Source organism: Tachysurus vachellii, chromosome 12 (assembly GCF_030014155.1).
Source record: "Tachysurus vachellii isolate PV-2020 chromosome 12, HZAU_Pvac_v1, whole genome shotgun sequence".
Lineage (NCBI taxonomy): Eukaryota > Metazoa > Chordata > Actinopteri > Siluriformes > Bagridae > Tachysurus > Tachysurus vachellii.
Window position 1 is genome coordinate 12317094 of NC_083471.1, and position 14562 is coordinate 12331655.

At 37.2% G+C, this 14562-nt stretch overlaps 1 protein-coding gene across 8 annotated transcripts in view; it reads right to left on the minus strand.

The window, feature by feature from the left end:
* trpm3 (transient receptor potential cation channel, subfamily M, member 3) overlaps positions 1 to 14562 on the minus strand; it is a 138875-nt gene that overhangs the window by 105323 nt on the left and 18990 nt on the right. For 7 of the 8 annotated variants that reach the window (XM_060882884.1, XM_060882881.1, XM_060882878.1 and 4 more), the window contains exon 1: positions 3263 to 3415. The exons of the other annotated variant lie outside the window; for it this stretch is intronic. In XM_060882884.1, the coding sequence (XP_060738867.1) occupies positions 3263 to 3379 (117 nt within the window). In that variant the 5' untranslated portion in view covers positions 3380 to 3415. Of the gene's footprint in view, positions 1 to 3262; positions 3416 to 14562 lie in introns of those variants that run through there. 8 annotated transcript variants of the gene reach the window in all.

Sequence of the window (14562 nt, forward strand, 5' to 3'; positions counted from 1 at the left end):
CTTATCTTTGATACCATGAAATATTGTGCTTTAAAACTATTTAGTACATGAACAATTTTATCTTTTAAGCAATAAAATTTAGAACGACGATAAATTAGGGTTAAGCGCTTCTCTCTCTTTTTAGTTTTCCCCATTCTCTCTGTGCTACTATCTGTTAAATACATAGACTTTAGGAACCAAGAACACTCCATCCATCCATCCATCTATCCACCCACACTTCCATGTGTAAATTCCTACCTTTCACCCACTCATCCATCCATCCATTCACAAACCCACCCACCTATACATCCATACTCATCCACTCACCACATCACCCACTAATCTCACCATCCATCCATCCATCCATCCATCCATCCATCCATCCACTCATTGCCTTCATCAATTCTCCCAACCAAATTGGTTAGATGGCTTCTCCCAAATTCCATTTACCACTGTCTTTTTGTGTGTGTCTCTCATCCTCTTGTTCAACATCTGTGATTCTCCTTTCTACCATTTCTACCATTCAAATTCTCTTAAACTTTCTGATGATATCATAAAAAATTTTTCTGTCACATTGTCTTTCCTGTTTTCACTTTGTGGATTCTGGCACCATCCAGGTATGTGCTTGTATATCATTCATCTTAATTATCACTGAAGTGACAGACTTATCTAACCCATGGCTATTTGGGCTAATGCTACTGCAATAACACACTGCTCATGCTGTCAATTATATTATAGATATCATAGAATACGATGCAAAGCTTAATGTATACTGGTGTAGCACACAATACACACACACACGCACGCGCGCATGCACACACATACAGTACATCAGTAAAAAACAAAAAAGCTTTCTGTGGTGTTGGTGCTAAAAAAGTAGGACTTTCAGATAGTACATTGTACAGAAGATTGACCATTGACTCTGGGAGTCGAGGTCCCACCTTTGACCTTGCCTTCATATGAAGACAATCTAATGCTTCCCACCTTTGAAATAAGCCATGATCTATTTGATAAGTCTGCATGGTATCCAGATATTGGGCCGGAATTGAAGATCTTTTCTCCGATCTTCAATTCATGGGAATTTTGATGAATTGAAGGTGATAAATTTAATACTTAATACTTTGGTACTTGAGACAGGTTTTGCTGCTACACTGAAATGCATCTTGGGTTAAAAGTATTTGCTCTTGTTGGCAGACCCTCAGTACAGCTGATTTATTGCAAGCGATGCCTCATTAATAATGGAGGATGCAGTAAATTAGATTAGACTGGGCCTTGATGGTCACTTCCACCCAGGTCTTTAACTTTAATTTCCTCACTTGTATCTTCATTACTGTTTAATTAGCTACTGAAGGTGTGAGGGTACACTGTGCTGGTCATATAACCTTTTGTCTCTTTAAGTGGTGAATCTGTTTTCATTGGGATACTGCTACTTGTTTACGATGCAACCCACGTTATGTTTATCTCAAACAGTTCTTGGGTCATTGGGATCAATCAGAAGTCATCTAAAAGTCCAAACCTATTAATACTTTTCCCATCACCACCTGCTAATCACATAAGAATTCATTACCCATTCACCCTGAATGCAAATGTACCATCCTGTCTAACTGATAATTGGACAACTGTAGTGGCACAGTGTTTGAGGACCTACATCTTTACCTCAGGCAAACAAGATACCAAATACCCCAGTCCCACAATGAAAGTCTTACAGGGTCTGGTTCCTTGAGCAAGGCCACTTGACCCCATCCCTAGAACTCCAGAGATTGACCCAGAATTTTTATGTGTGAAGGGATATGTGAGGGCAAAAAAATTACATTTACACTTTTGGGGAAAAGTGTTCTTTGAACAGGTTAGGGTTTTGACTCCAAAGTATGTTGAAAGTCCTGTGTGTCGAACGTGAACATCGTCTACATCAAAGTTTGGTCTGCTTCAAGCCTAGGATCAGATTAATGACTGTGTGAGGTTTCCCAAGTGTTTTCTGTATCCATGTGGGTTTACTCTGTGTTCATTTTGTTTTCTTTTACCTACCCAATACATGGTGGTAGTTGGACTTAAATTAACTTGAACTGAATTGGATTGAATCGAATGATAACTGGAGTGTGTTGTTTCACCCAAAATAAGCAGTGATACCTTTCATGTAGATGTCATTAATGTATTGTAATATAGTTATGAAAAGTGTGAAACTGGTGAAACTGAAAGACGTCAACATTTTTCATTCACCCTAAAAACAAAGACACTGATAAAACTCTGATACACTGATGATATTTCTGTCCTCTTCCACTGGTCTTCATCCACCTTGCACCCACATGAATGGTACTCTGAAACACCCCCACACCCTGTCCCACCACCGCCATATGCAATCTCCAGAATCATCTTCTCTCGCCTTCTGACGCATGACCTGCATCATGGCTGTTATTTTCAATTTTCCCACACTCATCCCTCAAGGGCAATAACAATCATGTCTCCAGTCAGAAGCAGAAAAGTAACCATGCACATGGTCCAGAAACACAAACAAAACCATTACTTCATTTGATTCTGTAAATCTGAAACCTGAAATAATAATATCTTGTTTCTGATGATTGTGGTGTAAGTTTTTTCTGTATGTGTGTGTTGCTGCTGCAGTGTGCAAAGACAAAAATAGGCATGTGTGTGTTGGAATGCACAGATTGTTTCAGGCAGGTTAGCAAATCTGACAGAATTTAAAAACACTCTTAATGTATGTATATATCTGAGCATATATGATTATTCCATTATGAGAAAACTGTGCAGCCAATACTCCTACTACTACTATGGATTTTAATAATAATAGTAATAATAATACCTGCTTCCTTCCACTTGCTCATTTTGCCTTTGCCTGGACATTTTTCACTCTGAGAGAAACCCAGTTTCCACTCCTATCTATGAATTAGGGGGCATTCTGGCAGATCTCAAAGACGCTGAATTACTTTTAGCATGCTCGAAAAAAGAAGAAGGAAATAATATAAAGCATCATGAGTCAGAAAGCCTTTCTCTCTTCTCTACCAGTTTCATTTTTCTTAAAGTTTTGTTATAGTCACAGAGCTCCAGTTACACACAAGAACATCATGGGAGTGCAACAATGAAACACAATGTTATTTCCAAACTCCACAACCTTAATCACCACCAATAAACTGCCAGTTAGGAGTTATGAGAATCATGCAACAACTTTCCAAAGAGTACAAAATGGGGTTAATAAACTAGCAGCATGATAATAATCCTAAATCAACCAATAAGCAGCTTTGTTTCCCTTCCTGAAGCTTGCGCATACCTTCAGCAGGCGTACAGAAGGCAGAAAGGCAGCATGACACAGTTTTCGGATGGTCCAGTTGAGCGGGCGCGGAGCATCCAGCTGGCCGTTCCCGGCATCCGGAAAAGGGCCCCACATCGCTCCGGCCAAATCCTGATAATCCCACTCGGCTCAGGGAGCATGACCCTCCCTCGGTCCAAAGATGGAAAGATCCGTAACAAGCGCAGGATCTAGATCAAGTATCAGATCCTGGAGAAGCGAAGGATCCCAAAGGAGTATCTTGACTCCAGAGCTGAACAGAAGCATGCGTGGTGTTTTTTCTTTTTCCAAGAGAACAGACACGAAAAGGAGAAGAGCCAGTAGAGGAAAAAGAGAGAGGAGGAGAAAGAGGGGAAAGAGAGGGAGGAATTGTGAAGGAGAATGAGGAGAAACAGGGGAGCAGCTGTAATGTAGAGCAGCAGCAGAGCGCTCTTTCCATGAACAGTGTGTGAGGAAGGGAAGAGAGATGGAGAAGAGGAGGGAGAGTGTGAGAGAGAGAGCGAGAGAGAGAGAGAGAGAGAGAGAGAGAGAGAAGGAAAGAGCAAAAAGCATGAAGAAGAAAAGGAAGGTGGTTATAAAAAAATGTACAAAAGGAGAACCTCTATTAATTTCTTTTGTGATAAGAATAATGAAAAGCATAATCGTTTGTTCCACTCATACATGGCAGTGTTTCAAATCCCCCTCTTTTCCCACTCTCTTTATCTCATCAGAGACCTTTTCCTACCTCCATGCCTTTGAGGTCACAGATAAAAGGATGAGACCTGCCTGTTTTCACAATCCCACACCCTTACACCCACACTTTCTCTTTATTTCTCCCCAATTCTCTCGCTCTTTCTGTCGCTCTTTGATCCCACTCACATCTGTCTCTGATCTGACCGAACTCGCCTCTTGACTGAGTGGACGTATGGTCCAAAAGTCCGAGTGCGCTACCTTCATTAACTTTATAATTATCAGCTGAAAATTTTCTACAGTCTTCAAGGGAGATTCTGTAATTCATGGAACCTTTTGTATCTCCTAAATATGAACTTTTATTTTAATACTTTTTTTTAATATAGAATGTATTTATTTATTCACTATTCAAATATATATATATATATATATATATATATATATATATATATATATATGCATTTTTATATATGTATATATATTTTTTTTCTATGCATTTATATATATATATATATATATATATATATATATATATATATATATATATATATATATATATATATACATATATATAAGTAACCAATAATTTAATATAAGAAAAAGGTAAGTAACCAATAATTTAAAACAGGACATTCTAATGATTAACTTACAGTTTATGATTCTCAATTCGTGTAAAGATTAACTTGACCAGCTGACCTCATTATAAACACAATAGAAATTCATTCATTCATTCATTCATTTTCTACCGCTTATCCAAACTATCTCGGGTCACGGTGAGCCTGTGCCTATCTCAGGCATCATCGGGCATCAAGGCAGGATACACCCTGGACGGAGTGCCAACCCATCGCAGGGCACACACACACTCTCATTCACTCACGCAATCACACACTACGGACAATTTTCCAGAGATGCCAATCAACCTACCATGCATGTCTTTGGACAGGGGAAGGAAACCGGAGTACCCTGAGGAAACCCCGAGAACATGCAAACTCCACACACACAAAGCAGAGGCAGGAATCAAACCCCCAACCCTGGAGGTGTGAGGCAAACATGCTAACCACTAAGCCACCGTGCCCCCTCACAATAGAAATTAAAAAAAAAGAAAAGAAAAGAAACAAAATTACAACTTGTGGTGGTGTAATGTTGTAATGTAAGAACAGAAAATTCTAATGATGCAACTTCATGTTTGTAATAAACATGTTCCTTAACAAGGTAAAGTTGTGTTTTGATCTGTATATTTTTTGCATCTTATGATGGATGACTCAAGGAAGGAGACGCTTCAAGCGTGAGGTGTTTGAGATCCGTATTTGTAAACGTAACATCAGAGGGACACAAACGATGACGACTCTATCGACACTTAGTGAAGTCTCTTTATAACAGCAGTAGAGTCCTGAATTAAAGCAATTTAGGCACGTCATGTCAGGATTTGTATGTTGAACATTCACGTCTCTCTGAAAGCCATTAAAACACCTCCAGCAACTGGAGGAACAAACCCAGCACTCGAAAGTAGTCTATAGTTCAGATGCTGCTATTTTAAAATAACTAGACACAAAAATATGCATTTGTTCTCTGCTTCAGGTGCAAATTTATGTAGTTTTGAGTTCATGGTGCTAGTCAAAAATGGTGACAAGAAATGCTAGTGTACAAGGTAAAAACACCACTTCATATTGCTATGTCTTATTAATAATCAAGAATTGATCGTTATTGGTTAAGCATTAAAAAGTGAATATTGTCGCCATGCAGTTAGTTGCTTAAAAAGAAGAATTTACAGAGTTAGAATTTACAAAGTTCAGGAATTGTGTTGCCTTCCAAGGAAGGACTTTCAGGAAACGAAACCACATGATCTAGTCTAAATGTCAATATTATGATGAAATAAATTTCTTTACTATACGGTGGAACGGAGGTGGTGTGTGAATAAGAGATCAGGATTGATTTTAAATTCCATGAAACATTTCACCAAACAGGTAAAGCAACCTTGGTGTTAGAATAACTGAATAAAGTTTTGTTCAGAGTGTGCTCGGCCTTTCACACCCTGCTCTATCTTTTCCATCTCTTCTCATTCCTCTCCACCTACACTCACACACAGTTTATCCTTTTCAAACATATGCTGCATTGCTGTTTTCTGAAAATAAGTGCCAGCAGACAGGGTACCGAAAAACAGCCTCCACCTGCTCGATATTTCATCGAAAGCAACAATTCTCTGCAGCCATGACTGGTTTCACAAACACACTGTACATTCTATTCTTTCTTTTCTAAAGAGCGCCAGGAGAAGTGATCCCTCAGGTGACCCAAAGCAGCATGAAATAATAAGGACAGCCGGAGAAGCCCAAAGTGTGTAGAGAAGCCGGGGGAAAGGAAGAGAATCGAGCTCAAGTATAAGACAGAATGAAGAGACTGAGGAAAGCTTTTCCAATGTACAAAGGTTGAATTCGGTGTGAAATAATTACTTGTCATGTTGGGCGAAGTGACGGACTGCAGCTGGGAAGTGTGAATTAGAGTGTGGGGCAGCCTGAGGGACCCTGAATAACATCATTAAAGCAGCGAAAGGCATGCGATGGTTCTGAGTGATGGTTCATATGGTTCCTGTGGTTCTCACTGTTGAATCTTGCTCTTTAAAGTGTGTGTCTACAAAAAGTAGGTAGTTTCCTATTAAATGAATGCATATAAAGTAAATAACAATAAAAATGTGTTTAAAGACGGATGTACAGCAAAAATGCACAAAATGTCTGAGATTCTACAAAGCAAAATGAAGGACTAACACGTTACAGGTGAAGACAATAGGGCAACAAATTTACGCTAACAAAAAAAGGTAACAAATTATCAGCTGAATGTTTTACCTGGATTGGCTCTTGGTCATCTTAAGGGTGTGGTTTATGTAAATGAGGTGATTATGAGATCAAACTGGGGTGGAGTACATGTAAATGATATGTACAGTATGAATGAGAATGCAAATGAATCATTTTGTGTACTCAGATCTGTGCTGAGTTACACTGTGTTTAAAATTTATTTAGTATATAATATTATATAATAGAAATTAAATCATTTCAACTCTTGTATGCGTCATAATGCAAAAGAGAAAATTCTTAAATTAATCATTTTATCATATTAAACAAAAATGGGTATAAATCCTTTGCTGGGGAAAAAAGACTTACATACTTATCCTTGTACTGAAACTGACACTTTTTTTAAAGGTAGTGAACAGACATTTGGATCAGAATGAACAGATTAGTTTATTTTACATTTGACCTCTACACAAACTTCTTCCTGTTTTAATAATTAGTAATAAGAAACAACCCAATGTCACAATATGATCTGAGTTAATAGAATTTATTTTGCTGAAATTTAGGAAGGGATTTTACTTAATAATTCTGTGACAGATTTTGAGATGAAGAAAGCTTTTAATGCTCAAATACCGAAAATTTGGCATTTTGGTTCCTATCAACCAATCAGGGGTTATGTAAGCCACAATTTTAATACTTAGCATTTTATGAATTTATTAGGCTTTAATTTTAATTATAATCTTAATTTTTAAGAATCACCTATGCTACTAGTCAAAATTTTGCTCACAATTCATTTTACTTCATTTTATTTGTGTTATCAATGATGTAAAAAGCAGCTTTACAGAAAACCTGATATGGAATTCGATCGCTAATGAGCAAACCGAACGTGACAGTGCATAGATCTTAAACTGACTGCTTAATCTAATCAGGAAAACCTGCCAGGTTGATATCCAAATCTGTCTGAAACTGTGGCTGCGTTTAAACAAATAGAACAATACTTCAGGGCTTTTTGTTTTTCTGTTAAAGCTACACTGAGGAGAAAATAATTAAGAAGTCTGGGAATAAAACACGATGATGTGTTGCACTGACAAGCCTGTAATTAATTTGTTAATTTTCCTACTCCACACTTCATACAGCAGCTCAGAGAAACTCCCAAATCATCAGAAAATGAAAATGAAAACAGTACAACCAAAGACCCAGTTTTCTCAAGGGTAAATCAGAATGACCTCCTTTTTGCCATCCGTCCGTCCGTTCATGCTTACAGCTGCAAATTCTAATAAACCTCATGTTTCTGACTGGTTTACGGTTACCTCCTCATGTCTGTAGGTTGATGGATTTAAAGCACATATACACATTATAAGTCTACAAACTGTATTTGTCTGAACAAGCAAAAACCGCTTGTCTCATTATCTCTTAAAACCAAGCAGTTAGAATCAGATGGTTCACCATTTGGCAGAAGTCTTCCACTCTATTCTCACTGTATAAATTCCTTATGATGACTCCTTAGACCTGATGTCCACTGCGATGGACATTATACTTTAGACCAATGTTACAGATTATGGCCCATTCAGTAACCTGGTATTTTTTCAAATTATAAAAACATTCATATTTATTGGTTTACACAGAAAAGAAGTGTGATGTACTAATAAATGAATGAATAAATAGAGTCTGAAAAGGTTAAAAGAAAAATATAAAGAAAAGAAAAGTTACTTTATTCACTGCTGATGCTGTGAGCAGCCATACTGTGTTGGCGTCACGTGCTGAACTCGGGGTTAAAGAAACCTCCTCTGCATTCTGAGTAGGAATTTAGTAGGAGGGGTGTTCTCTTTTTTTTTCTGTAGTTAAAGGTCAGAAATACAGAGTTAGTAAGTTAAACTTAAGTTTTAGATAAAAGCAGATTCAATACAGAACTGCAGCCTAAGAGCAATTTGAGAATAAACATGTCCAAGCATCATGCTCATGGATCATAAAGCTCATGCAAGCCTCTCTCATTCATTTATTTTTGTTTTTTTATGCAAGCACAAATAATGGATGTAATTTAATCACTGCCTGGAATTGCACACGTTCGATTTTACAACCAGAGTCTTAATCAGATTAATGACAAAAGGCGCCGTAAGCCAGCGACAACAAGGGGCTTTGTTGAAGCAGCGCATTGTCGTGTTTGTTGTATTGATCGGCTGATGTATGAAGGGAGCTGTAAGCGTACACATGACTGTCGGATTGAAGTGTGAGCAAACTGGCCATAGACTCTCAGTGTAAGCGTGTGCATACAAAAAAGGTTTTTTCATAATGTAACTTATGACGTACTCTGCTAAAATCGAATATTTTCACTCCAAAAGTTTCAAATACTTTATAGTATTTTACTATTTTTTCCCCTCTGCTATAAAAATGTCAAACTGAGATGAATCTGGGATGAATGACAGTTACATAGTGTTTTTTTTTGTTTGTTTGTTTGTTTGTTTGTTGTTTGTAATCATTTTGGTCTGTTGGCTCGGCGGTAAAATATATGGAGTATATATTAATATTTGAGTTCCTTACCATGCAATAAAAATCTGTTAACATATTCAACCAGTGTTGGAGGGGAAAATAAAGGCACATTTTGGTTAGAGGATAAAAAAGAAAAATGTCAGAGCAAAAGAATATAATAATTTTTATATTTATTTATTTTGTTTATTGCTGTTTTAACATATTCTTAGTAAAAATGTTCTATTTAATATTGCTTGTGAAAAGAATGTAATTAATATAAATTATTAGCAGTTTTTTTTTATAATTATGCCTAATAAAATATGAACAGCTGGTGATGTATTCAGGGTTTGTTTGTTTGTTTGTTTGTTTTTTATCTATATAACTCTATCTTCATGCACGTAGGTGGTTATTTAATCGTCCTCATTGAAGCCCTTTATTTGTCCTTGAGCTTTCTAATGAAATGCCTCTGACGGCTCACTCACTCAGTTCAATACCTCTATATTGATCTGAAATTCCACATTTCTTTTCTCATTGCAGGGAGACAGTGGCGGAGCACTGAACACTTCAGTGCCTTACACGAGAAAGCAAGCATGTCTGGGGGCGGGCATCATACACATCCATATAAAATATATCAAAAATGTTTTTTGTTGTTGTTGTCTAAAAGTAGAGAATCAATATCATGAGAGGCGAAAAAAGGACCACAATTCAGATCAGCGAATGGTAAATTGGCATCAGGTCGACTTTTGCACATCATGCCAAGATGAAAATCTCTCAAGAAATTAAACCATAAGCTACCCTGTAGACTCTACATGACACCAGATGTGGCACAGGCACATCCATATTCATTAGAAGCTCTATGGATCTCTTAAGTTTGCTCATTACAGAGGCAGAACGGCTGTCATTGAGATGGATGCGTTCGGCACTGATGACGTGCACCCTTTGTGCTCTTTGTGTGGTTTGGGTCTCAAATCTTGATACATATGTAGTATGTTATAATGATCAAATTGCATGTGAGATGATGAAGCAGCTGTAGGATCCAAGGTTCAAGCCTGAGCTCAGGTTACTGTAGACAGATGTTTCTCAGGTTCTGCTGGCTGCATGGGCTACTAAAGAGCCTCGGGGTGAATGTTGGATGTAATAGCTCATTAAATTGCCAACAAAGTGTGTGTGTGTGTGTGTGTGTGTGTGTGTGTGTGTGTGTGTGTGTGTGTGTGTGTGTGTGTGAGCGTGTGTGGGTGTGTGTGTATCTACAGTGACAGGGTGCAGATCCACCTGAACATCCACCTACAGATGGAAGAATGGAGAATAAATCAAATTAAATCAAATTCAGCCAAACACACTTGTGTGCCAGATTAAATGGACTATTTTGATGTCATCTACATGAAAATGGATTCTATGATTATAAACTTGAATGAAACACAATTCCGAAATTAGAACCAATTAGATTAGATTGTGCATTCTGTCTCATACGTGAATGTTGGCCACACCCCTAACCTCATCATATAAGTCCAGTGCTGTAAGAAATTAGGTAAATACACAGTTGTTACTCCAAATCAAATGAGTTAAAAATCTACTGAAAAAATGAGCATGAACTCACATTAGGTCACATTTTAATAATGTTCAGTGTTCAATGTCTTTTTCATTGGTTTAATGTCATCGTCCCTGAAAGTTCTAGCACTTTATCAGCTCAAGTGATGTTTATTAGAGGACCTCTTGGATCGCTTAGGGATTGAGTCGATATAATAGTGAATGGCAGAAGCAGAATTCGCTTAATCTGATGCAGTTGCCTTTTTAAAGCAGCTACAATAAAGGAGCATGCTGTCACTAAATATAAAATTGAGCAAAAGCCAAAAAAAAGAGGGTTTTTTTATTGGAATAAGGATAGATTTTAAATTTCATTTACATATTGAATTCATATATTTCTTTGCATTTATACTTTGAATCTGCATTAAATGTTTCTTGTTAAAATTGTAACACACAATGAATGGAACTGAATTAGTTAGCAGCAGTTACCGTCAACATTTTTTCTTTTTTTTTCTTTTTTCTCTCTTCACCAAAGAAAATCACATCAGGACACAAATAAGGATGTCTTCAAGCCAATATTTCACCAAAATGTTGATATAAACCAAGAATCACAATGAAACATCCATTTATCTACACTCTAAGGAACAAAATATGGCAAAAGGCAGCAGTCAAATATCTTTTTTTTCCAACTTGAGGTTGCGTAGAAAATCAAACGAAAACAATCAGATGAGAGTTTTGAAGAAAAATAGGAAATAATTCAGACAAACACCAACAAGGGCGATTCCAGTGATTATAAAGTCAGAGGAGGAGCAACTATAGAATAGAAAATTACCCTAGACCCTCGTATACATTCAATCCATCCTGATAGAGTTATAGATAGAATAGACAGAAGGAAAGAAATACACAGAGAGAAACCCAAGCTCATGAGCGAACCGAGGAGCCTGGAGGTATGAGGCAGCAACTCTACTCTCTGTTCCACTGTAATTTTATAACCATTATAGTTACCTTTAATGTTGATTAATGTTGACTGTTGATTGTGTTGCCAAAAAGATTAAGATAAGTCTATAATGGCAAACAAACTCAGAGCCATGTGGATCGTCTGGACTGTGTTACTGTTCATACACACGGAAGAATTTCCTTCGGTGGGGAATGAATAATTATCATGATTATTCATCTTAAATTCTTTTTTGCTTTTCACATGCTTGAGTACAGACATCTATAAATGGCATCAAAGTGTCGACAAGTGCTTGTTAATATAACCTTTAAAACCTTTCATTTGTTTCTTGTCATTCCTTTGACCTTACTCCATATATATATCTTTTACTCATGCTGCCATGTAGTGTTGATTTTCTTTTTTTTTTCTAAGTGTGCTGCTCCTTTCCCAACGCTAGATGGCAATCATCTAAAACAAATCCTTCCCCCTACGCACACACACACACACACACACACACACACAAACACACAAACACACACACACACTTATAATGTATGCTTATTACTGATAGATATATTAAATCTATTCTTTTATTTTTTAACTTGTGATGAGGAGGAGGATGATGGAAAAATGATCTATACCCCTAAATTACCTCCTTTGTCAACTGAACCAAATGATCTGACTGGTTTACAAATGTATCACCTAAACTGCATAAGATAAGCTGTGTTCAGTGTATTTTTTTTCTCTGAAGCTCAGTGGATAATGTTCTGTTTTAGTTCAAATCCCAACACTGCCAGAGAGTCACTGCTTGGCTCTCGTTCAAAACTTGCAGCTGCTCTGTACTTGCTCTCACATGATGTTTGTTTGTTATTTAAAGTAAATGTAGTTTAAAAGGCTACCTGAATATATCTGTAATAAAGCTCGTTTGTTCAGTCCTTCATATCTGAGATTAAAAATGGAGCCACAATACCATCTCTATTCATTCTGCCCATAGTCTTATTTTTTCATTACTGACGCTGTCACAAAGCAGCTTTACAGAAATTCATATGTAGATTGAGGTAAGCTTATGTAGATAGCTTATGTAATCATATGTAGATTAAGGCAAGCCCGAGATGAGAGTAACAAACAAAATTAAAACAAGATGAGGAAGAAATGTTCCATGTGTGAGATGAGTGGTGAAACACTGAGTCTCGCAGACTTAGAGACAATTTGAAACTTTTCTTGGCTCCAATAAGGAGCAGGAAGTCTAGCACCACTGTCTGGCAGTTTGTAACCACAATATGTCACTAGTAAAGACATATTTTGGGCTAAAAATACACTCAGAGAAACCAGTTGAATGCCCAATATTCTGGCCAATCTGGCCAATATTAACTGCAGAAACTTGACGATTACTATCCATTTTCTGAATCACTTATCCTACACAGGGTTCTAGAGAACACAGAGTCTGTTTCAGGGGACTTGAGGCACAAGTTGTGGGACATCAACCATGGACTGGGTCCTGATCCATTGTAGAGCACAATCACACACACTGTGGACCATTTAGAGTTACAAGTCAACTTACATGGCTTATGACTGGGGAAGGAAACTGGAGAACAGAGTGGAAACCCCCAAAGCTTCAGCGCCATGCTGAAGGTGTGAGGCAAATGTGTTAACTACTAAACCACCATGCCCTCTGATTTATTAATTATAATTATCCTTTCCAATTCATATAAGGAGGCATCTTAATTTAAAACATTTCACAAGGAAAATATTTTGTTGGTTATCATTCAGAGCTGTAAGTGTAACACGAGTGCTCGGTCAGCTTATCCTTCAAACTGTGGACATTTTTTGTTTGTTTTTATTTAAAAGAAGTCTTGGATATATCAAAAAATCCTATCTGTGGTGCTTCTACTCACGAAAAAGCTGGTAACGTTGTGACCTACTCCCAGATAATACTAATAATCGAAAGGTGTCTCCCAGATCGTCAGCTTAAGCACATGCAAAACCCAAGACTGAATACAAGGAACTTTACCAGGGGAAATATTGATACTTTTCGAGAATCACAGGAAGGTATGAGAAGGGACAAATCTGCAGTGTCCAGGTGAGATTATCCCACAGAGCCACAGTGAATCATATGTGTTAAGAGATTTTGAGGTCATGTGTGATCGTCCATAAAAGAAGAAAGCGAATCACAGCATCTGAATCAATTTTTTTGACTTGATCAAACAAACAAAAACACAGCACTGTAATTTGTACACCAGCTGCCTTTTAGAATTACTGTGATCAAAAGGTGATCGTATCATGTTTAATATCAGGAGGATTTAATGGTTTGTGTTGCAAAAAGGAAATGTCAAAAGGTGGGCCACTGTCACGCCTGTTTAAAATGAAAAGCTTTCATTGGCTGTGGAAAAGTATCTCATAAATATAAAAGGTCTTTATAAATATTCTAGTAGGGACTTTTATTCGTGCTGCCCAATATTTCAGTGGGGAAAAAAAGGAATAAATCTGTACTGGAGCAACAAGCAGTTTATCTTTTGTGAAAACTTGTGAAAATATATATCCAGTGATAGACCAATGATAAATTTTAAAAACATAGGAAACTATAAAAAGTGACGATTTATTAGAAGGCAGACAGGCATATGTTTTATGTACATGAATGCTAAAATAACCCTATCAACCTTTTCTGATTTGTAAAAGAAAGACAGAATTGTTTTGTGCACTTCGTTACATTCCACAAGTAGCATTACAGCATGTTAATTTGAGTGTGCAATCAACCTCCTGCCAGGGGCTTCACCTACTAATGGAGTGTACCTTCTTTTTATCACAGGAAGACAGCCATGGAGGAATATATCAGAGAAGTCCTCAGGCATGAGTTCCTCCATTCTTTAACCTGTCTCCCATCTGGATTTTTCCTCCTAACTTAACCACCA